Raw genomic sequence first — 25677 nt, forward strand, 5'->3', positions numbered from 1 at the left:
AGATCATGCCACTGCACACCTGGGTGTAAGGGTAAGACTCTGTCAGAAAAAAAAATAAAAAGAAAAAAAAAGAAAATACACTTTTCAAGTCATCATATATTGGGGGAGAAAGTGACACTGGATCATCTGGCTGCAGACTTATTCTCAAATAAATAATAAATAAACTTATTCTCAAACGCCTTCACATTTTCTAAAAGTTTGTGATTATTTCAACATTTTTTAAAAAAAGATGATGGAGGGCACAGGCCCTTCTGATGCAGTAGTCCACACACAGGCCAGCCTTCTGGAGAAAAGCAGCACAAAGACTGAAGTGTGGGTGTGAAGGGACAAATGAAAGATATCTCACTTAGTCTCCAGTGACTTCCCTTTGTACATTTGACACTATTGCTTGTATATGATTGACACATTGATGATCTCTCATGGATTTGTTATTTTCTATCTATTCTCTGGCTCTTCCCCATCCTCTTTCTTATCCACATTCTCCACAAATACATGTACTTCTCTGTGATGACTATGCTATCTCCCAATCTCATCAAATCCCATAGCAGACACAATAATCTATGAATATATTATCATTAACTCCATCTTCTACTGTCTACAACCTGCATACATAATGACTTTCTGGACATTTCAAAGAGTGGAAGCATTTCAATCCAACATGTCAAAAATAAAACTTAATTTCGACTCCTCTTCAACAGGTGCTGTTAATTGCCTACCAAGCATCTACCCCAACCTGTACATCCCCTGGTAAAACTTGTAAAAAACAGATTTTTACAGTATCTCTGACCTCTACCATAAGTGCACCATTTTCTTCAGGAGATGATGAACACACTCTCTAAGCTCCAAGGACACGCATATTTGGTTTAGGCCAATTTGTATATTCCATTCCCTTGGCTACAGTCATTGTTTAAGAAATGATCATGTGATCTAAATGGTACCACTAGTGTGACTCTTAGGTCTTTTGCTTGAAATACTAGTATTCTCCCCATGCACTGAGGCAAGTGCTCATATCTTGATTCAGATAGCCATCCTACACAAAGAGATTCGGGTTTAGAAAATATCAGCAAGGCAGAAGATTTTATGAAGTATTTATTTAAATAATTAAATGGACCTTCAATAATAACGGAGACCTAGGACCAACAACAAGAAGCCCACTCAAACTTCCATCTTCTAATTAACTGAGCCAACAAATGTCCTTTTATGACTTAATAATCTTTGAGTTGGACTTTCTTTTACTTGCAGTATAATGTATGAAGAATAAACTTAAGTATAAAACTAGATACAGTAATGTGATAAAACTGGGGTAAATTTAAAATATAATCTAAGATAATCAGAACTTTACAAAACAGAATGAGAAGTACAAATATAGGAAAACAAAACACCCAGAAAGACTGCCTTGACAGCCGGCATTGTCAAGACAAATGTGAAACTCAGTTCCCATATTTTGAGGATGTAGTACTGGAATGAACCCGTTTCACATGAGTCCAGAGTAGGAGGTCCTTTTAGGACTACTTCATACTAGAAAACAGTAGAAACTTGGGGTAGTCAAAGGAGGAAAACAAGAAACCGAGGAGTTTCAGATTTTGTAAACTATGTGAAGACGTAATTGAAATTTTAGGTATTTCACATAATTGTAGGACCTTCCACTGGCTCTAATAAATCTATGTAATCAAATTCCCATTCCCATGCCATCTCCACTCATTATGGCCATGAAATAATGGTGTTCATCTTCATTTGGACATTTGCAATAAGCTAGCCTAAAACAGCAGCAGTTTTGCTAGTTTGCTGCACCAAATCACCTATCCCTTTCTGCTAGAAAAGAAGGTTGACCCCATCTTTGACAGAAAGAGAGCATACTAGCTCTGAATTTCTTGCTATAAAATGCTGACAGGCCCACAGAGCTTCTCTTCCTTAAGTCACTCTAGAAAAAATCTCTAGTTGCCTTCTAGACCTTTAACAATCCCATTTTATAGCTGTCATTTATTCCTATTCATCCTGGTAGAAAATATGTCTGGAATTCATTCCTTCCATTTCCAACTCCAATACCAAGGTCAAACATTTATCTCATACCTCAACTACTGCAACTGTCTCCTAACCAGCCTCTCTGTGTCTTATCTTTCTGCTGTCCAATCCATCATTCACAGAGATGCTTGCTCCCAAAAAAGAAAATAAGGACTGCATTTTATGCATCCTTTGGATTCTCTTCCCTTCTCCTATGCCCAGGCATGAGAATACATGTTTAAACTATTTCTTGTATGTCATTTCCCATTTGACAAGTTTTTGATGGTACCTACTGGTGTCAGAAAAAGTTCAAAGAGTTTAGCCTACAATCAGGCCATGAAGGTTGTAGACCATATTCCCCTTCAGCAGAATAGCCCCCCATTTTCTCCTTTAGGTGGCTCCAGTCATACGGAGACACTAAATCTTCTGGAACACACAAGCAATATGTCTTTGTAAATAGCAGGCCTTTCCTTTGTAAAATTCACTTTTCTTTGGCTCTACTTAAGAAACACCCACCAGTCCTTTAAGGTTCAACTTAAGCATCCTCTCTACTATAAAAATCTTCTCCAATACTACATTCAGATGAAACTTCTTCATCCTCTACATCTTCAAAAGACTTCCTTTATAGTTCTATTATGACATTTATATGATTCTAACTGGTTTTATACTAAACTTGGTAAAACACTTATCCATTTATTAAACTTCTTTTCTAGTAGTGAGCAGAGTATTACATTTCCATATGAAGTTGTTTTTCTCCCTTCTGTTATTCTTCCACAAGATTTATTCTTGTATCCTCCACAAGATCCATTCCTGCATACAGCACACAATATATGCTCAGTAAACATTTTTTGAATAAAAATTTTCTCAATGGACTAAGTGTTATTCAAGGACGAGCATCGTGCCTTATTCAATTATATTTCTCACAGCGACTAGAAAAAACTGAGTAACACAAACTGCTACAGGTTGAAGAAAATATTGGGCTTAGACTCTGGCCACCAATATTTTACTAAAACTAGGACAATCTGTTATTTTTTCATTACAAAAATATGTATGGAGTACACTTTTGGTATGTTTCGGGGGTTGTGTCCCCTCCAAACCTCATGTTGAAATGTGACCTCCAATACTGTGGGTGGGCCTAGTGGGAGGTGTTTGGCTCCTGGGGGCAGATCTCTCATGAATGTCTTGGTGCTGTCCTCATAGCAGTAAGTGAGTTCTCCCTCTGTGAGTTCAAGAGAGATCTGGTTGTTTACAAGAGTCTGGCACTTCCTTCCTCTCTCTCTTGCTCCCTCCCCTGCCATATGACATGACTTCACCTTCCACCATGAGTATAAGCTTCCTGAGGTCCTCATCAGAAGCAGATGCCAACAGTATGCTTTGTGTATAGCCTGCAAAACCATGAGCCAAATAAATCTTTTTTCTTTTTAAATTACCCAGCCTCAGGCATTCTTATAGCAATGCAAATGGACTAACACAGCTGTAGACGCCAAACCTTATTTCTGAAGCTGGAGACAGATTTGTAAACTCCACCTGTGTTGAAGTGGAGGACGTTGTTGTATAAGCTAATAAATCAGATCTCTCCCCCAAAAGTTTCTAACCCCTAAATTCTAAGTCACACAAGCTTGTAACTGAGGAGTCATCAGTGGCTCCTTCCTATACCTGCTTCAAGTGTTATTTGACAAAATGTAAAATTGTGACTACTGGAGAACGAGGTGGTGAAGGAGAATGAGGATAAGGATGATGACAGCTGCATTTTTCTCCTCCTCTTTAATTTCAACTCAATCCTCCAAAATCAAACCCTCATTATGCCTTTTGGGAACAACTAAAATTCCTTTAAAACTATTCTTTCTACTTTCATGTTTCCCATGCCTGTCATTCTCTTTCAGTACTGTCAGAATAATTTCCTTAAAAAGTAACGGTCTTATTACATCATAGCTCCATTCAAAATCCCTCAATGGCTTTGTATTACAGATGCAGGGAGAACACCATTCAGACTCCTCAGCTTCATATTCAAGCAATATTCCAAAGTCAACTTCCAATCTGTCATCCCAAAATCATTTGCATCATTCTTCCTACAATCCAGACTTCCACCAAATTAGCTTTTGATTTTGTACCCTTGGACTCTCACTTGGCACTTTTCCATTCATTTAATTCAGATTCTACCTCTGTATCTCAAGGCCCAATTCAAGAATTTTAAATTTGACTCTGATATTTCCCTTCTGCATATAAAAGTGCAATATACTTTGTACTTTTCCCCTCAAGCTTACCTGTTTCTAACTCATATTTTGGTTATTTACAAACACAGTTTACGTATCCAACTACAGTGCATTTAATCACTCATTCAATAAGCATTTACTGTCTTGCTATTACTCCAAAGCACCCAGAATATATCATATTCAGGGTAGATATTAAGTAAATGTTGTTGAAAGAGAAAAAACTCCTATTGAAATGAAAATGTACCCAAAATCAAAATAATCTCTTTCAAAATATGAACAATAATCACCACCAAAGAGATACATATATGTTGCTTATCATATTTAAATATGTATGAAAGAAGATGGGTAAGTCACAGTAGAAAACAGAATCAAATAAAAAGCTAAGAAAACTTATTCAAAGTAATATGGAAATATTAAATAAATTTTGTCCACTTCAATTCATGGATGTACCTATCATCTCAAGACACAAATTCATAAATATACATGCATTAAGTCCATCAATTGAAAATGATACACAGTTTCAGAATTTACTGAAATAAGAATCATAAGGGAATGTTTCATAGACAGCAGTTAATAAATTCTGTGAAATTTAATAAAAGTTTATGTGATGAAATTTTTTTCCTTTTCCTTCCTAAGCAAACAGCCTTAAAAGATGATTGATGCCTGCTATTATGCATCTATATTTGTATTTCCTTATTTTAGAAGCTTTTCAAAAATATAAAAATACACTTAAAGCATTTCCAGATATATTTTAAAAATGGTAAAAGGTGATTATTTATAGGCAATCATATTCATACTGATAGACTCTCAGAGAGCAATTGCAAACATAAATTTTAAATGCCTTTTGGAAATAGTTGAGGATGAAAACATTTACATAATTTCTTAGAAACCTTGGCTTTTTACTGCTGCATTTTAATATTCCCTCTGGGCAAAGGAGCAGCTACTCTAAAGATTTATTTGATAATGGAAGGCTTGATTTCTTTGTTTTCCCTTTCCAATGTAAGTTTGTAGTTTTCACTCTACCACAATGTACCGTATTTTAAAATGTGAATTGGCTCACTATTAAGAATAAAAATGGTTCTGTTTTAGCGGATTAAATAAGCTAATGACAGCAATAAATAGATACACATAAATTACAGAAATATACTATATCTGTATATAAGTCATCTTTGATAACAGCCCTGCCTCTTCATCATAATGTAACTAGTGGCTGATATCAAATGTCTAAAACTTCTACTTACCTGCCTATCCACTTCTGGGAGCAAAAGCAGGAGGTATTGTTGAAAATGCTGAGGTAAAGAAGCAAACGTATGTTTATTTATTAATGCCCTCAAGTTAGTGTTGACAAGAATAGATCCTGGGGTTTCTATGTCAATGTCCTCAGCTTTGGTCCATTTCAAGTGCCCTGTGATGAACAAGCAAGAGGCATGAATTTACTACAGGTAGAGGGAAATGTGTATGTACGTACACACAAACACAGCCATGTATATCTAGTGAACACGTATATTCAATTATATGTTTTTTTCTATCCCTTTTACAAATGGTATTTCAGAAGAGAAATTCCCAAAGCTTCTTCCATTATGTTTCTGTCTGGCTTCAATTATCTTTAGTTTTCATAATGTATACTTCACTCAATATCTTCTATATTTTTAGCTCAAAGTAGCACCAGGTTCCAATAAAAAAAAAATTAGTTGTGAGTTTCCAGTTAATCAGAGTTTTCAAAAACTCCAAATGCATGAACAGTAATAACTACCATTCATGTAAGTTCTATAAGACCTAGGATTAGTGATAACAGAAACAACAGTACTGTTAATTTTAATAGGGATAATTATAGCAAAAATAGCTGCGTGTTCCTCATGTGTCAGGCAATGCACTAAGCACTGGATTATTTCAGAAGGTTCTTATTTAAGGCATTTCCACAGGTGATAATTTAAAAAGCATTTAAAAAAAAATTAGATTGGGCGCAGTGGCTCAAGCTTATAATCCCATCACTTTGGGAGGCTGAGGCAGAAGTCTTGCCTGAGCTCAGGAGTTTAAGGCCTGTTTGGGCAAAATGGTGAGACCACATCTCCACAAAAAATATTTTTAAAAAATTAGCTAGGTGTGGTGGCATGCACCTGTGTTCCCAGCTACCCCAGAATCTGAAGTGGGAGGATCGCTTAAGCCCAGGAGGTAGGAGTGCAGTGAGCCATGATTGTGCCACTGCACTCAGCCTCAACAACAGAGTGAAACTCTCAAACAGTAAAAAATGAAAATAAATTAGCCACTATGTCTGAAATGCAAATATGCTCTGCAGGATAATTCCACAACTCAAGGCACACTGACCTCCAACAGAAAGCTGAATGTAGAGTTCACATCTCAAAATCATGACACACAAGAAAATAACATACCATAAGGGACAATCAACTGAGGCATCAAACACAGACAGAAGAATTACCATTCCATTACTTGAGCTATGATAACGACTTGAATGTGATTATAAAGAGTATGTTTTAAATCAGAGGTCAGAAAATTATGGCTCATGATTTATATCTGGTCCAATGCTTGTTTTACCAAATAAAGTTTTACTAGAACAACATCATGTCCAGTTGTTTATATATTGTGTATGTCTGCTTTGGCACTACAATGTGGAGTTGAAGAGTTGTTACAGAAATCACCTGGCCTGTAAAGCCTACAGTATTTACTCACTGGCCCTTGGCGGAAACAGTTTGCCAATCCTTGTTTTTAAATAACTAAAGATAAAAGAGTGAATTTTTTTAATTATGGAAAAATAGGATACTATAATAAAAGAACAATCAAACTTTAAAGAGAACCAAATAATACTTCTAGAAATACAAATTTAATTAAGACATTTAAAAATGTTTCAGTGGAGAAAAAATTATTGAGTAATTAAGATACAAACTTAAGGAAATAATTAGAGGGTAGTGTAAAAATTATGAGTCAAAATGTGATAGGGAAAAGATACAAAGAATGTAATAAGAAGTCAAAATGTATGTTTATAGAAGGTTCTGAATTTTAAAAAAATAGATTGCAGGGGCAATATTTGAAAAGCTAAATATTTTTCAGAATTGAAATAATGATTAAAGTTCTTAAATAAAAGCTACATACCAAATCTCAAGAGAGATAAATACCCATTCCTCCATCTAGTGTTGAAATCTCCAAACATCAATAATAAAAGGAATATCTTAAAACTACTTTTAACAAAAACTCGATTATCTCCAAGAAATTACAATGAGATGAATAGAAATATTATCAATAAATCAATACAGAAGACAGTTAAATCTCTTCAAAAGGGCAAGAGAAATTGTGTCAATTTAGAATTTCATTTATAACTATGTCTCTAAAAAATGACAATGACGGCAATTATAAGAATGTTTTTGGTATCCTAAATCGAAACTCTATCCCTTAGAGAATCTTGCTAAAATAACTACTAGTGTATGTTCTTAACAAATAAAGAAATTTTATCAAAGAAGAAATTCAATGGTTGCAGAGGCAAGGATAAGCAAGGAGACTAATAATAGACATGAGTAAATCCAAACAAACATTCATTGTAAAAAATAATACTAATGACTTATGGAGGAATCAAACAAAGTGGAAATAAAATACTTCACAATAACTATATGCAACATGGTAAGATGTAATTGAAATGAGAGCACTATAAAACTCTGATATGCTTTGGGAACAGCCATATGAACTAGTTCTTTATTTTGTTAAAACTGTACATAGCTATTGGAAGAAAAAAAAGAATTACAATTTCCAAATAAATGGATAGATGGAAAAACTGAATCAAGTGGAAGGCAGAAAAGGAGGAAAAAAATTAAATAAAATTAAGCACAAAACAATCACAATAAAGGTAACTGGATTTTCACATTAGATTTTAAAAATAACAACATCCATTTACTTGCTGCTTAGAAGAAATACACTTAAAATAAAAATTATATGGAAAGAATAATGATTAGAAAACGAATAAACTAAAAACTACTAATCAGAAATTCAAAACAACAAAAAAACCATACTGCAATACTAACATCAGACCAGATAAACAAAAGTAAAACAATCTATTATTAGGGATGAGAAAGATCATTCCTTAAGTGTATAAGGATTAATTTACTGCGAATATATAGTGACCTTGAACCTACATTCATTTAAATAGTACAGCCTCAACATGTCAAACTCAGGTAATAACAAAGAAATTAACATCACATAATGTTACCAGAAAGTGTAACATATATTACCAAAACCTGATAGATTGGATCAAAAAAAAATTGTCTTAAGGTTACAGAGGACTTTTACAACTCAATAATCAATCTTGAACCAACAAATTTAACACAGGGTATTGTACTGAGCCATTAGAGAAAGGAGTTTTTCCCCCAGCATTCAAAAGCAACAAGAAAACAAAACATAACACAACTGTCCAGTGAGTCTCAACAGATACTGAAGAATAATCTAAAGCCTCATCTTTCTCCCCCAAAAGAAATTAAATACAATACCATATTACAAAGGTATCAATTATCTAACACCCCACACATCCATTATATGTTTAGACATTCAAAAGCACACTTGTATGTACTTTACATATTACAGAAAAAAAAAAACTGTAAGGGAAATTATAAAGTATTTGAATTTTTAATGGTACCAAATTTTTTAATATGCCACTCACTTGATTTTAAAGGTAAATTGCATATATTAGAGGGTACAAAAAATTCAAAATTAAAAGTTTACATGTAAAAATAAAGAAGTTAATGAATGCACTAAAGAATAATTAGAAAGAAGGAAGGAAAGATGAAAAGAAAAAAGCAGACATTCATTAAACAGAAAACAATAATGAAAACCATCAACAATAAAAAATATTTTTTATTAAGCTCTTAAAAGACATCTCTGGCCTGAGATGGTATAAACAAATGTGAAGAGGAATGAAAGGTAAGGACACAATACTTCATAGAGTACATATTTAAAGGTAGATGTAATTATAATTAAAAGTAGATTTTAAAAAGCATAATATTATGACTCTTTGCAATGTCATTGAAGACAAATTATTTTAAGTTTTACACATTTCCAAATTTAACCTGAAAAGAGAAAGATAAATGTGTAAAATATTTTTAAAAAATGAATTTGTGCCCTCTTTCCCACATATACACAAAGCACAAATTATACAAATTATAAACGGCTCTAAAGATAAATTGTATGTGGGGTAGGAGACTTACTTTCTTGACCTAGCCTCTGGAACTTCCTATTTCATCATATGCATATTTCAGAAAAAAAGAAAACACTTCTTCAATTGACTTTATAAAAATAATATAACCTTTATTACAAAAGAAAGAGAAGCAGGACAATATGAGAGAGACTGTACTAGCCAATCTTACAAATACATAAAATTTTACAAGTTATTTCTATTCAAAAAATCTAATATTTGTTGAGTTGAGATGTCAGGTATGTAGGTGTCTGTTCTACTAGCATGTGTATTTTTCTACATGTTTGAAATATTTCACAATAAAAACCTTATACCAGAATTAGGAAGAAGCTTCTTTTCTCAGAAGTAGAGGCAAAGGCCAAACCTAGAGGCAAAAATGTTAAAAAATACATTATATGAAAAAAATTTTGCTTAATTCTTATTAAATGGCATAAATATTCTCATGTAACAGAGTTGAGGTCATTTACTGAGAGTGACTCTGATTGGAGGAAATGTTAGAAAACTGAGAAAAACGTAAAACTTTTTATTTTCTACTTCTGAAACATGTCATGAGCAATGTGAGAAATAGGAACTTACACTGCTATTATTTAGTATGGTTCAAAATGTTTAAGAATATCAGAATAAAGATGCTTCAGAGAGGCACATAGTCTTTTATGACAAAGTCAAAAGAAGAACTATTTCAAAGATGTCCACCTAAGCAAAAATATGTTTTATGATTTTGGAACAAAGACAGAGAAGATGAACTGAATTTCTTGCCACAAAGGATGTTTAATTCCATTTTAATTATCCTTACATGTGTACTCTTAATTGGCTTAAGAACAATCCAATTAAATATGATTGTCTTATCTCATTAAAGTTGGTACCTCATATCTCCCAACAGTACCCAGAGAAGGAAAAAAGATGTAGTCGTTTTAGCATTTAATTCCCAGACACTTGGCCTAGAGGGTCTGAGGTAGGGCAAAGGAGAAAAGAAGCAACAATTGCTACATTGCCACAGCCTATGCTATACAAGAAGACACCCGACTGATCTCATGATAAAAATCATGGGGAATGTGTTCCACTAGGGTGAAGGAAATTCTCTATTTGGCCACAGGGAGTTCGAAGACCACCAACCTGTGAAAGTTGCAGGCTCCAACTCTTGTTGATCCCTGGGTAGTCTGCTGGCTTCCGGACTCACATTTCCCAGAAGGGAGCCCATACAAGGATTATGCATGAAGTGTGCACACACAGAGACACAGACACACTCACACAGAGAAGCACACGCAAAAGGCAGACCAGGCAGACAAGAAGCACTGCTCAAACACAGAGTTCTAAACCAAAGAGTTCCTCATGATCTCAAGAAATTAGAGAGGAACGATTCCAAAGAACAGGTCTGCTAGGTGTAGTGGCTTACGCCTGTAATCCCAGCTACTCAAAAGTCTGAAGTGGGAGGACTGTTTGAGGCCAGGAGATCCAGACTAGCCTGAAAAACAGCAAGACCCTGTATCTAAAACAAACACACACTAGCATAATGGCGCATGCCTGTAGTCCCAGTTACTTGGGAAGATGAGGCAGAAGGATTTCTTGAGCTCAGGAGTTTGAGGCTGCAGTAAGCTATGATGGTACCACTGCACTTCAGCTTGCACATCAGAGCGAGACTATGTCTCTAAAATGAAATTAAATTAAGTGGCGCTCAGAGAAGAAAAATCAGCTTCCAAAGAATAAAATCGAATGGGAAAAATATCAGAGGGCAAAATCTAATCAATATACAACATGAATTAATGTAGTCTTCATAAATGAAGAAATTGTGTAAAAAGTCTACATGGAGCACTGAGTCCATTAAAATATAGTACCAGGGTTAATGAACTATAGGAATTATGGTTAAACAAATAGAACATAAATGTTATCAACTTCGATATTCAAAAAATATTGTAACAAAAACATGCAGGTAGGAAGGTCTGTAGTGTAATTATTTCCCTATCTTTTTAAAATATAGTGTCCAAAGTTGAAATGAGTAGTTAAAAAGGTAATCATTCTTATTTCAGTTTCTCATATTTGTAATAACTCTGGAGAAAACTTTTAGATATAAATATATCTTGTGGCAATATTTAACAATTTTGTTTTTTAGTTTTACTTTTTTATTATTTAATATAAAATTAATTAAATTTTGTACTTTTAACTAAAATGGTGTAACACAGGTTTTTTAATATCTCTGGCTATAGATACACAGTAAGAAATGTCAAATAACGTTTATAATGCACTGGAGAGAATGATTTTGGATGAAAAGATGTGCGGTTATTATTCAAACTTTATTTTTATATTTATGCTTTGGTTTATTTAAAGAGTATGTACCATTTTATAAAACCAACAAAGCTATAATTCTTCACTCCAAAAACATTAAACCAAATAAAATACATTGGAATGAATCCCAGAAGTTAAGCCCACCAAGGACATTTATTAAAACCCCCTTGGAGACATCCATTAGAAGCTTACATTTGTTTAGCAAGCACTTTTTAAACTCTTACTATGTGATTGTGTAGGAAGAAGTATAATTAAAACTACTTTAGGTCAATGGCCTTGAATTCAAAGAACTTACATTTTAGTTAGGGAAAATTGTAAGATATCAAGATATAGAAAACAAGTGGTAAGAGTGTATTACTAAAGAAAGTTTAAAGTATTCACAAATCTGTGTTCTAAGTGCCAGAAGACAGTGAGATGATAATGTACTAGGATTGTCTCAGAAATCTTCATGGGAGAGGGTTTTAAGTGGTTTATCCTTTGCTAAGGCAAGGAGAGAGGGTATTATTAAAACAACTGATTAGGCAAGAAAAACATATGCTTCTAACCGCATTTGCAGCTGGCACCTACCCTTCATCCCAGCAGATGAAGTTTCTACTGCCTAGTTATTTGGTAGTTTAACATTTACTGTTATAATAATTTTCAAGGTCTATAATAAAGGAGTCCTTGTAGACATTGTTAGCATTTGTTTTATGCATATCAGAACAGTGTTTTCTATTGTACTTGATTAAGAAATAGGAAAGGGACCACCAAAGTTTTGTTTTGTTTCATTATAACCTCATCAGAGAAATACATACCATTTTAGAAGCACTATATTTTTCAACTGCACACACCCCGTGACCAAGTCTATTCAATCAGTGGGCTACTCAAAGAAATATCATCATAGTTTTCATGCAGAACCCTGGCCATGGGCAAACAAACAGAACAAAACCAAAAACCTGCATCAACAGTTGTAGCTTCCCAAGCTGGGTGGTATATTTCTCAGGAGAACTTCGAGATTACCATCAGAATTAGAATGACTGAAGAAATTTTTTTCTTTTATTTCCAACTTAAGATTTAAAACTGAGGTTGAGAAATTTAGAAGCTTCTTATTATTATTCTTGTTTTATTGTGTGCTTCTAACCCTCTCTAGGGAAGCCGAGCATGAAAGAGTCTGAGGGGGCCTATGGTACCTCCTGTACTGAAGAGTGTTGAGAGAACATACGGGGGTCCATTGTGTCTTGGGCTACACTCCTTAGATTTAAGGCCCAAGTGAAACCCATGCCTTGCACGGAGTGAATATCTTGCAATTTGATAAAGCAACTAATTGCTAGAAATCAAGAGGAGGCACTTAGGGGACAATTAGAAGAACTTTGTATCCTTTCAGGAAAATATCACAATGAGAAAAAAATTGTACACTTATACCCTGAACTCTGGTTTTCACTGGATTTTGTTTCAGAATTATTAACTTAAATTAGAACAGACTTACAGCATTTGTTTTAATTCAGCATGGTTTCAACAGGTTAGGACTTATACATACCTACTACCTAGAGAAGGCAAGTAAAGTAAAAAACCTCATTTCCAAGACCATATGAATTAGATGTCTAACTCGGGTGGAAAAAAAAATAGAATAGGGAATACAGGCTGTCTCTATCTGGCTGGCTAAAGGATATGAGGTGGGATCACTCCTTTGCATTGGATCTGCTACACGCTAGTATACAAAGAATGACCTTCTCCACAAACACAGGACCATTTTTATTCAAGAAGATAGGAGGAACTTCACTATGCTGGACCCCCTAGAATGTGTCATTCATTCATCCGAACTTCTAAGTCATTCAGTTAATTAGAATCAGTTATTCATTTCGAACTCATTGAGAACCTACTAAACAGAAGGGCTATGAAGGTTGTAGTAAGGACTACAGATGTGGACAGAAAGGCCACTGTTCCAAGGAGTTAACAACTTAATGGCAAAGAGCAGAATGTATGTAAATATGCCTTACAGAGTATTAAATATCAGTCTGATTCTAACAGGGCATTAAAAACATTACTGTCTAAAAAAGACACGGGTGGCCAGGCACGATGGCTCATGCCTGTAATCCCAGCACTTTGGGAGGCCGAGGTGGGCAGATCACGAGGTCAGGAGATCGAGACCATCCTGGCTAACACTGTGAAACCCTGTCTCTACTAAAAATACAAAAAATTAGCCAGGTGTGGTGGCGGGCGCCTGTAGTGCCAGCTAATCGGGAGGCTGAGGCAGAAGAACCGGGTGAACCCCGGGAGGCAGAGCTTGCAGTGGGCTGAGATTGTGCTACTGCACTCCAGTCTGGGGCCACAGAGCGAGACTCTGTCTCAAAAAACAAACAAACAAACAAACAAACAAAAACAACGTGGGTTATTTTCTGGAGACAGTTATATTTAAGGACCATCCTTTCATTCCATGTTTTTTTATTTTCTACTGCTGGGCATATATTGGAAACTTTGAAAATACTACTGACTTCATTTCCACAAAATAAGCCATTCCATTCAGCTGCTGGATAGGTTAGTCAGCCAGTCACAGTTCCTACCCAGTAAACACCTGCAGTTTACTTTTGACAGAATTGTACTTCAGCTGGCTTATTTTAAATCCCACCTTCTTCCTCTTTGTGTTTGATACAGAATAGGGTGAGAAATCTTACAATAGCTAGCTCTCCTTCCATGTGTAGTTAGACCTGCACTTTAACACCTATGGTAGTCTCACCATGTCATTTCTTGTATTTCCCTCAGTGGCGCCTACAGGTCTAAAATATAGGTTAGATAATTTAACATTCAGATTATATCCAGAATGAACGGCTTAGACTTTGGAGTTAGATATGTCTTGGCTTGTATCACTTAGCTGTGTCATTTTCATGCAACCTCCTTAAACCTTCAGGATCTCAGTTCCTTTGGCTGTAAAACAGACGTCATTGTACTGTACAAAATTGAAGTAAAATTAAAAGACATAACTTATGTTAAAATACCTAGACCATTCCATTACATATGGCCAGTGAATGTGACTTCACTTCTCCATTCCTCCATTAGTTTCATTATCTCCACTACTTTATAGTCTAGAACAAAGCAGGTTTGAAATATCAGGGGGCACTCCTTCATTACCTTTTAATGTGCTAACAATTCAGCCGAAATCCTTCAGCAACACAATATCTAACATATAAGACGTTTAGTGGCATGCAGGATTTCCTAAGAGCTGGCTTGTATATCAGTCTTTATATCTTTCAGTTGACTTTCAGTATTAAAACAAATTCTGATTCTCTAATTCATTGAGCATGGACTTCAAGATACAAAAACCAGAATACAAGAGATCCTGGGCCGGGATGGTGGCCCACTCCCTAATCCCAGCACTTTGGGGAGGCCAAGGTAGGCGGATCACCTGAGGTCAGGAGTTTGAGACCAGCCTGGCCAACATGGTAAAACCTCATCTCTACTAAAAATACAAAAATCAGCTGGGCATGGTGGCAGTGCCTGTAATCCCAGCTACTCAGGAGGCTGAGGCAGGAGAATCACTTGAACCCGGGAGGCGGAGGTTGCAGTGAGATGAGATGGTGCCACTGTACTCTAGCCTGGGCAATAAGAGCAAAACCCCGTCTCAAAAAAGAAAAAAATAAAACAAGAATGACTAAAGATCTGAGCCCCTGAGAGGATCCTGATAATGGCACACCTTAGTAACTTTCAGTCCTGAAGTAACTAAGGAAATAAATGGGGATGCCCCTGTGCCTTAAATTTTCATACACTCATTACATGGCACTAACTTTATGGAGGTTGGCAGCCGACTGTTTTTAACTAAAGGTCACTGACGTTTAAATTCCTTAGTGTATGATAATGTGGTACTGTTTTGGATTTTTGGTATATTCTTTATATATCATTCTCCCACTATAGTTCTCTATTTCAGAAGCTACTTACATTAAAATGCTTACTTTACAACACCCAGAGTACTAGGAAAGAATATGTCAATGTATAGGTAAGTATGGTTATACACAAACACACATATTTTGGGCTAGAGAATAACTAAAATTATTTAGCCTTGAAAATAATGCAAAACAGAGAATTACGCTATATTTAAAGATTTTAAATAAAAAAGATTCTGCTTTCCTAAAGGTCTCTTATTTAAATATAAATAAATCCTATTTAAAGTCTTTTTATTGGAAGTATGTCCCAAGATTTAGCAAAATGTCTGTCATATAGTAACAAGTAATTGAAAAAACTTTACAAAAAAAATCAGATAAAATCTTGAATTTTATAAACAGATACCCTCTGCAAATAAGAATTATCTCAAGTTGCCAAGAAAGTAAGTGGCCGAACAGGTAATAAAGTTCACATCAATAAATCTGTAGTTTCTGCCAAACATTTTACAAAATATTATAATGATCCAGGTTATTATCATGACCCTATTCACAGGTTAAACAACTCAGAGAGAGAAATGAAGCCATCAGGATCCAGGTGCAACAACAAGGCAGTGGCAGTTGAGAATTCTAGTGTTCAAACTAGGATATGTTTATTTCTGTCTTTTTAATTCTCATGCTCTTTTCTGCCTGAATGCTGTTGGGGGTTCCTGATGAAAAGTTATCAGGAAAGTATGTCGAAGAAAACCTGGCGCTGACTTGAAAGACCTGTGGCCTGTGCCTCCCACATTTCTCAGCAATTTTACATTATTTTTTCAGACAGCCACTACTAAATATTTTAAGAAGCACAGACAAAAAGCAAGGAAGAGCAATTTTACTGCAGCAGACGCCACTGACAATGTACTCTCCAGTTCAGTGAACCCTTTATAAAGGTTGCATTTTTTTCTTCTGATACAGCATATTTCAATAAAGTATAACCTCGTTGCACAGACAAAGCACTACACATTAGATAGAATCACAACCCGGCAGATAATTATTTTACATGTATCAATTTTAAGTCTCTTATCTTTACCCTCTGCTTCATCCAATATTATCATCCACAAATTTAGTAATAGGCTTAAGATCATTCAGTTGTAACTATAATGTTTCCTTATTTAGCACCCTTTTTGGTTTTGATAAATGGAGGGAAATTTTAATTTCCTTGTTTAATCATTTAAAAAAAGTTCTGAGAATTTTAGATAATTTATTTGAAGAAACATAAATTTCTAAAATGTGAAATGGCATAGTCTATTAAACACTCACCTAAACCAGACTTTTTTAATCGTTTTAAGTGCTGACTTGTTTGTTTTCCAGTGGGAGATTTTTGCCCATGTTTCATTTCTTTATCTGAACTGTCTGCTTCACCATTTTTAGATTCGGATCCTAAAAAAGGAAATAGTTATTATGTCATTATCTTCTCTAGCAGTCCTCGAAAAGAAAAATCTAAAATTGTTTGAGGAACTGTAGATATAATCTCCTTTTCTAAGAGTTAATACACTACCTTTAGCCACAATCTGATTCCCCTACTGGATATAACAAGGGAAGCCCAATAAATCAATCAAACAGAACAAAAAGCAAGAACAGATGGCCTAATAGTGGAGTCAAAACTACGTTCACTGATCTGATAGCTTTTAAAAGAAATAGAGTCAGGTCTTTTGTAAAATACACGAATAAGCTTGAACAATACTATGCCATTTTGAGACAATACAAGACAGAGACAGGAAGATGAAGAAGAAAGGAATCTTGAAGAGAGGGAGAGATTATACCTTTATAAATAACTTTATGTTGAAGTAAGAACAGAAAATACAAACGTTAATCTACAATAAACAGAATAGTACATAACTGATAAAGTGACAGAAGGTAAATTAGAAGAAAAGGTCAGGGCTGCACTGGGGTGAGAAGAATGCTGCCAGAACACAAAAACTAATAAAGGATTTCTGATTTTGCAGCACAGGACTGAAGAACAAATTCACACTCACAAAGAACTGCTTTTGATGGTATTATACATCAGCATGTGGTCCACCCTTAAAGTTCAACATTCAAACAAAAGCCAAAGCAACAAAAACAACAAAATTCACCTACACATTTTCTTACACCTACTGTCTTCATTTGCTGATGACGAGCAAGCTGGTACATTTTTCTTTTCTAAACTGGAAATAGTCTATATTTTTGAATCACTGAGTCAAAGGTATAAGAAAATTAAGCCAAACCTTAAGTGGAAGTATTATTCAGTTTCAGCAAAAAATCATGACATCTCTCTCAGTGAGGAAGTCTCCTCCAGGAAGAAACTGGCCAAGCATATGGTATTTCAGCTCTTTACCTGAAGGCGAATCCGACTGCTCATCAGACACCTTTAATGGTGTCAAAACAACACGAGGAACAGTCTTGTTTACCATCATTGAGACTCCATTTCTTCTTTTCTGCTGCTGCCTCAAAGCCTACAAAACATAATCAAAAGATACGACATAAAAATATAGCCAAAATAATTGCTCATAATTGAATTAAATGACTCATTTGCCCATCATTAGACAGAACCTCTTAAGAGACTTAAATTCCACAGAGCCCTTAATTTCTCAGGATTCTTAATAGTTACCTTCATGTCATTTTCCCTTAAAAGCATAAAATCAGGCTTTGGCAAAGGGTATAAGCCCGAGACCATTTTCGGTATAATTCTAACAACAAAGCAGCACTTAATGGTTTCTTCTACCTTAGCACTGTGGCTTGAGAGTCCATGGAATTTGAAACTATGACTCCCAAGTCAAATGAATGTAAAATAAATGTTTCGAAACCAGGATAAAAATATATGTGTCTGCACTTCTCTCGCAGGTGCGTCCTCTCCAGCGCACTGCTCAGTCAATCAAGTTAACACTGAGTGTCATCAGTATGTACAGCATGTAAGGACTACAGTATTGATGCACTCACTCAGCCGTGGGGAGCACTGCACAAAATCACTGAACATGGCAGGAATCATTTATTTCTGTGAAGGGAATCAGTCCTAATCTTGGAAACCTTGCAGCACTTGGCTTCTGTCTGCTTGACTTTGGGCATTAACCTTCAGAACACGAACATGACAGGTTCTAGCAAATCCAGGAAAAAATGAATATGAGAATAAATCTTTCCAAATGGGAGCACTTTGTGTTTCATAAATGAATCGACCACGGTGATGATAATGTAATAAAAGACATTTAAAAGTTTTGAAATACAGCTTATCTAGCTGATCACTTTATATAGAAAATTACCTGTAATAAAAAGGGTCTTAAGCACACGAAACTGAAAAGCCATTAAATTCACAGCCATAGGAATGCTAAAACTCCTCAAAAGGTTAAAAGGCTGGCTTCATACTGTCTCAATCCTTTTTATTCCTAGTTTCTGTGTAATTTCTACCAATTTTACAACATCCCAGTTACTTGATTAATGTTCTTTGACTAAGAGTTGTCAGAATCTCCTGAAAGACTGCCTTGACTGTATTTTCCCTTGCTGTCATAAAATGATGTCCTTTTATTTGCAAAGGGTATTAGCCAATGTCCAACTTGTCAACCATAAGATTTAGCAACCAAATAATTACAGAAGTGAAAATTAAATACCATTTAAATGAGAGAAAGCATTTAAATTATGCATACAACTTATTCAGATAAGATTTAAAGCCTGATGAGAAAGTAAAAGCTTGGGAAATCTATTACAAATGATATGGTTGCTAATGATAACATAAGACATCTTTTCTTTGATTCTTACATTTACTAAGTTTTCATAAAGTACCCAACTACTATACATGGGAGGGGGCAAAAAATACAAAGATTAATAAAATGCCATCCTTCTCACCTTTAGCCTGCTGTCAATAATACATTTAATGAGGACATATGTGTTATAAAATATTTAAGACATTTACTCTTTCTTCAAGACGTATACATAATTGCACATAAATTTTGCACATAATTGAATCAATCTGTCTAGCACTGTATAAGGATTCAAAGTACTTTATATAAATTAACCTAACAATCCAATAATAAAACAGAACACAGCAACATAGCAATTTAAATTACAATTAAGTCCATCTCTGCCCATTATGTAAGACTTCACAAAACAATTAAGCCTGCACAAAGAGTGATCAATTTTTAGGAGCCTTTATAGCATATATTTAAACTACTTCTCATGGAGAAAAAAATTAGGCATTTTAAAAATAGTGTGTGTGTATGTGTGTATGTGTGTGGTTAGAGAGTTTATTTTAGAAAATATTTAGGGAAAAAAAGATGAACTAACTAGAAGCTGGAATCATTAAGTCAAAGCTGGCATGTCTCTTTAGAGAATTTGTGGTAAACAATAATTAAAGCAACGAAAATTTTGACCTCAATTTCTAGAGCTGAGAGGACTCTGCTATAGAAAAATTAGTAATCAGACAGAAGAAAGCCATAATAAAAATAATGTAAGAATAAAAACCCGTAGCAATTTGTAATTTTAAAAAGACAAGGCAAGGATAAAGGAAGGTGACCAATACTGAGTCTGTTTGTATGATGTTTTTTGAATATATGTTTCCTGATCAGACAACCTTATTGTTTCTCAGTACAATATTTTTAAAAGCCCTGACACACATTATGTGTCTGTAGGCAAACAAAACTAAATGCCTACTATGTAAAAAGATTTTTTTTCCTTTTTTTGTTTTTTTTTTGTTTGTTTTTTGTTTTTTTTGAGACGGAGTCTCCCTCTGGTGCCCAGGCTGGAGTGCAGTGGTGCAATCTCAGCTCACTGCAACCTTCGCCTCCTGGGTTCAAGCAATCCTCCCACCTCATCCTCCCAAGTAGCAAGGATAACAGGTTTGCACCACCACCCCTGGCTAGTTTTTTGTTTGTTTGTTTTTAGTAGAGACAGGTTTCATTATGTTGGCCAGGCAAGTCTTGAACTCCTGACCTCAAGCAATCTCCCTGCCTCCCTCCCAAAGTACTGGGATTACAGAAGAATTTTACAGAATTTCAGAATTTTCTGAAAAACTGGCAGTGTGATGCAGTGGTTAAGGAGTTGTAGAGTCAGAGAAAGATTTAACTAACTAGCTGCTAGGTAAATGACTTGGGTCAATGTCCCTACAAAACAGAGGCAGCAGCGCAGGCAAGATGCTTTAAACAGAAAATCTGCACAACAGTGGTTATCAGAGTTTACCTCACATAGTAAATACTCAACAAATGTCATTTTTTGTCATTTATATAACTTATCCTTTCTGCAACCAATGCATTTTTGAGACCTTATTCAGCTGTACGATAGCATAAGTGCTGCTGATCCATAGTGGTGAACATGAGGGTAGTTTTAATTATTCCACATTTTAGTGAAGGATTGACAAAGAAATACATGAAATAATGTAAGTGTTTCACTCACATACAAGTGCTAAGAAAATTATACCAGAAAGAGGAAGTAGAGTAACTTGGGTGGGGAGAACCAATCTAGAGTGGGATGTCAGAAATGGCCTCTCTGGAGGCAACAAAGGAGGTGAGACCTAAATGACAAGAAACTGGTTGTGTGAAAATTGTGGGGTCTCCAATAAGTAAAAAAAAATAGTATCATATCCACTAGCAGGGATAACTTTTGATTACTGCAGAAATTAAAAACAAAAACAAAAACAAAACAGAGTAGACGGAAAAAAAGGAGTAGGGAGTTTACAGAGAAAGCAAAGAACTCCAAAATGGTTGCCAAGGCTTTATAAAGATCGGAGGACTTATATTCAGGATGAAAAACATGAGGTCAAATACAAAGCTTCCCTTCTACCCTCCCCAGACCATGCCTATGTCTCAAATCAGGAATTTCACTGGGGAAGGGATTCCTGGTTTTGTTATTCCTTTGTTTCCCCTTTCTTTTTCTCCTGAGTTCCCCAGGACTAGGATTGAGAATAGGAATGAAAGACTAGAGCAAAGTTGTCTTAACCAGTGTTGTCAAAGCCATGACATCATAACCTTTTGGGAGGCAGAGGGCCAACTGCTAGATTTTTATGGCGTGCATTAGTGGATACATAAAGAGACTTTTGCTGGGAGGCCTTTGAAACTACGCTCAACACTGATATAAACCACGCTTTCTCTAGCTGACCTCCGCACTTCCCCTCAGTGCAGGCTCTATGTACTGGGTTCCTCTCATCTAAGTAGGCAGCTTTTCTAGGCAAGGTCTTTACAAATTCCCCAAGCTTGACTAGCTGTTCAGCACCTCCTCAGGATACAAGCACAGTCAGCATCCTTGTCCCACTGTACAATGTGTAGCCGAGCCATTATGGTCAGCCCTCTGATTTAACAAATCTCATAATCCTTCAAAATACAAGGTTTGGAACACACACCCCCAAATCTTGAGTTATTTTTTATACATCTGTTGGGGGTTGTTCAATCGACCATCTGGTCTCCTCTTAGTCCTTTGCGGCTACGTCTAACACCTCTCTTCCAAACAGGGTTACTGGTATCATACTGTCTGCAGCTTTGAGCTTTTGCTGAAATTCTAAGAAAACAAGAAAATTCCTATTTTACATTATGCTACATATATAATAGAAATCATCTGCAAATTAACTTGTGATTATCTGTATTTGGGTATCTCACAGCCTGGATATTATAAATTCATGGAATAGATTAAGAAAATAGGATTAAGAGGATCACTTTAGATCGTTATGGATGCTGTATTCTATACAGGGGTACCCGAAAAGAGGGGATGTTATTTTTTGTTGTGACAACTTGGAAGGGGCAGCTTTTTCTATTACACATCAGAGTCTTAATTAGCTTGTGGTGGCCCTGTTGATTTGTCTATAATGTGATTTATTTTGACAGATATTACATAATCAGTCTATTTGAGTCTAGATTCATTTTAGGGGAGGATATAAATGAGACACCTCCAACTGTCTCAAGCCTTAGCTGTACTGAGGAATGCTAATGGACTATCTTGTAGAACAACTTTAAATCCTGTCCTTTCAAATCCAGAAAGAAGTAACATCAAAATCAAAATAAACAAGCAGATGGTGAGTGCAAATGCAGTCTACTATGAAGAAATGTACCTTCAAACCAGTCACATGTATAATGTTCCACTGTCCAAACCACACAGAGTACAATTTCAATATTGATGGTATTATGAGAAGGAGTATAATTGGATTTATCAAGTTTAATGCTTCCAGGTATTATTTAATACAAAAGAAATTTACAAGCTTAACCCTGGAAATGAACGCACTTTTCAAAGGAAACACATAGAACATAGCTAACCCAGTCTAGGAAAAGTAAAGATCATATCACACTCACATCAATTCAATTCTGGCTCTAAGTGCAAGGAAAGAAATCAAAAGATGCTGACTGTGCATGTTTTTCTCCAGTGACATATTGCAATACTTTCTTGCAAAAAGAGAGAGAGAAAAACCCTTTAAATAAACATTTGATTTTTCAGACAGAAAGCCTGTTAGATAGTTCTAAAAATATGGATTCGTTTTCATTCCTATCCTAATGGAAAAATAAAATAAAACTTCAAATCAGAGGCTTTTGTGTTAACTTGGAATTTTAAGCAAGTAATGCCTGCTTTATTTTAACAACGAAAAAACACAAGCAATGTAGCTTAAGAATGCACTGAATACAGTAACTCTTCCACTGAAAATCTGAAAACATCACATGCTGTGAATGCTAAAAGTTAAATGATTAGAAATACATATAGAAAACAGTGGGCTGTTTCAGGCACCAACAACTTGCACTGCCGCTAGTGTGATAAATGTCAATGCCCATGTTAGGAAACTATTATCATGCAATATAACCTTTGGAATTTCACAGTATTGGTCAAACATATAAAGCTAAAGCAAAATACCAAGAATAGATCTGCTTTGCAATATCAAAAAGAAAATGCATCTGCAACTTTATGAATAAACTCTACCACCCTAAATAAATAATGAAGGAAGTCAAATAAACCAACACAAACAACATAGAAAGGTTATGTTCACTACCATGTCACTTGCCGTAAGAGAACTCATCCTTCTTTAACCTTTCATTATCTTGTGGCTGTTTAAAATTTCTAAAATTTAATCTTTCTGAATTATAATTTAAAATGCAAAATCTAATCTTTTCACACTTTTTAGGATCATAACTAAAATACCCAGGCAGAAAGAAGACAGGGAACAAGGTAATAATCAGCAATCTGCTGCTCTCCAGAGGCTTCTGAATATGCTTATGCAGAAAAAAAAAGACAACTACTGAAATAACACTATATTATTCATGCAGTTATACCCAACATACGATGTTAACTAACATTTTGAGGATTAGAAAGTAAAAGGGACTCAAATATTTGGGAGCAATAAAAGTATTCTATGTCAATAGTCAAGGGACATTATAGCTTCCAGATGGTCCAGCTTACAGTTACACTGCAATCAATGGTGCTATGACATCAAAGAGCCCACTCTCTGTAGCAACGTGCTTTAGGCAGGGGCAGAAAGTGGGGGCCTTCAGACTTAAGAAAGTATGCCTGGCATATTTTGTAAGACAGTTTGTTTTAAATTATTTTTTTAACTCCACTTATGATTATAAAGCTATTTGGTTTTAGGAATTTGTTTAAATCTACTTCTTTCTAAGAGTCTATACTGGTTAATGTATAGACTACTAAAGTCTTACTGAATCACAACATATTTCTGATAAAAGAATAATGACATATATTTGAGTGTGTGTTATCAATATGGGCTGGCACTAAAGATAAGCAGCCTCTATTCAGAAATGCTATTTTTAATAAGTATGCTGTATTGCTTTCCATATGCTATATAACAACTCAAGTATGTAGATTTTCTTGGATAGTATCAAAAATTCATCTATACTATTACATAGCATATGCTGAAAGGCAGCATTTGTGAAGAGGGCAGAATCTAAACTACGGTTCTGGATTCAAACATCATCTCTAAGATTTACTTGCGGGGTGATCTTGGGCAAGTTACCTAACTTGGGTCTTAGTTTCTTCCTTTGAAAAAAGGAGATATAAGTACATACTTCCAAGCATTTGCATGAGAATTAAATAATATATCCCATGTAAAATGGAGACTACAGTGTCTAGAAACCATAACAGTTAATTATCAGCTAATGTAATTATTTTTAAGATCATTCTCCTGGCCCTAGGTTCATATGATTATGATTTGTGCATGTATACATACACGTGAAACATATATTCACAAACACAGATCACATGTATATGGAAATATATACATATATATGTATATAACACACTTACAAAGAATTCTGCATGGTCATAGCCATTCAGCTATCCAAAAGAAAAGAAAGCTGTAGATTTGCTGAGGTTGCTACAGCTTAAAATGCTGCATGTTCAGTCAATTTTTGCAATGCTGTCTTAAGAAATTCAGCAATTACACGGAATCTGGGCAAAATTCTGCAAGAACAGCTTTTCTTCTAAATATGTCTCCAATATAAATTTGATTATTAATCAAATATTAGCATATTTGCTATATATTGAGCCATATTCTCCTGGTTACTAATTTGCTATAGGTTATAAAATAGAAGTTTTAAGAAATGAATTAATAACTCTTTCAGGACATTAAGAAGCTTTCAGGACAGGATTCTTAAAACAAAGCTTAGACTCTAAGCACGCAGTGGCAGTTCCCATGAAAATATGCTCCACAAAAAACACAAAACAAAAAAAGTCACTTAAAATTGTGTAATGTTTTAGTAATTGAAAAAAATGTTCCAATAACACAAAACCAAAATGATGAAAGTACAAATTAATGATATAGAACAATACAGAAAGTTGTACCTTTATATTTCTATTCATATACAGGAAGATTTCATGGTGTACACATTTTTCAAGTCACTGAACCCCACAAGTATGTTTCATTTATGATCCCATTTATGTTTCTTAAATGCCACAGCCACAAGTGTCCATTTTTGTATCTTTTCTTCTCTTCTGGTTAGTATTTTATTAACTGCATCTTATTTGCTGTCTGAATGAGTCACCCAGTCTTTGCTACCTATATCCATTTTTTATTTCATCAATTAAAAAGGGATCTCTGGCTGGGCGTGGTGGCTCAAGCCTGTAATCCCAGCACTTTGGGAGGCCGAGACGGGCGGATCACGAGGTCAGGAGATCGAGACCATCCTGGCGAACACGGTGAAACCCTGTCTCTACT

The 25677-nt window shown here is 35.2% G+C and overlaps 1 protein-coding gene across 1 annotated transcript in view; it reads right to left on the bottom strand.

Moving 5' to 3' along the window:
• The window catches only part of ASXL3 (additional sex combs like transcriptional regulator 3), a 140916-nt gene that overhangs the window by 59054 nt on the left and 56185 nt on the right, over window positions 1-25677 (bottom strand). The window contains exons 5-7 of the mRNA XM_011943717.1: window positions 17893-18010; window positions 16836-16955; window positions 5456-5619 (exon numbers count right to left, since the gene is read on the bottom strand). Of these exons, the coding sequence (XP_011799107.1) occupies window positions 5456-5619; window positions 16836-16955; window positions 17893-18010 (402 nt within the window). The remainder of the gene's footprint in view (window positions 1-5455; window positions 5620-16835; window positions 16956-17892; window positions 18011-25677) is intronic.

The sequence above is a fragment of the Colobus angolensis genome, unplaced genomic scaffold (assembly GCF_000951035.1).
Source record: "Colobus angolensis palliatus isolate OR3802 unplaced genomic scaffold, Cang.pa_1.0 Scaffold220, whole genome shotgun sequence".
NCBI lineage: Eukaryota > Metazoa > Chordata > Mammalia > Primates > Cercopithecidae > Colobus > Colobus angolensis.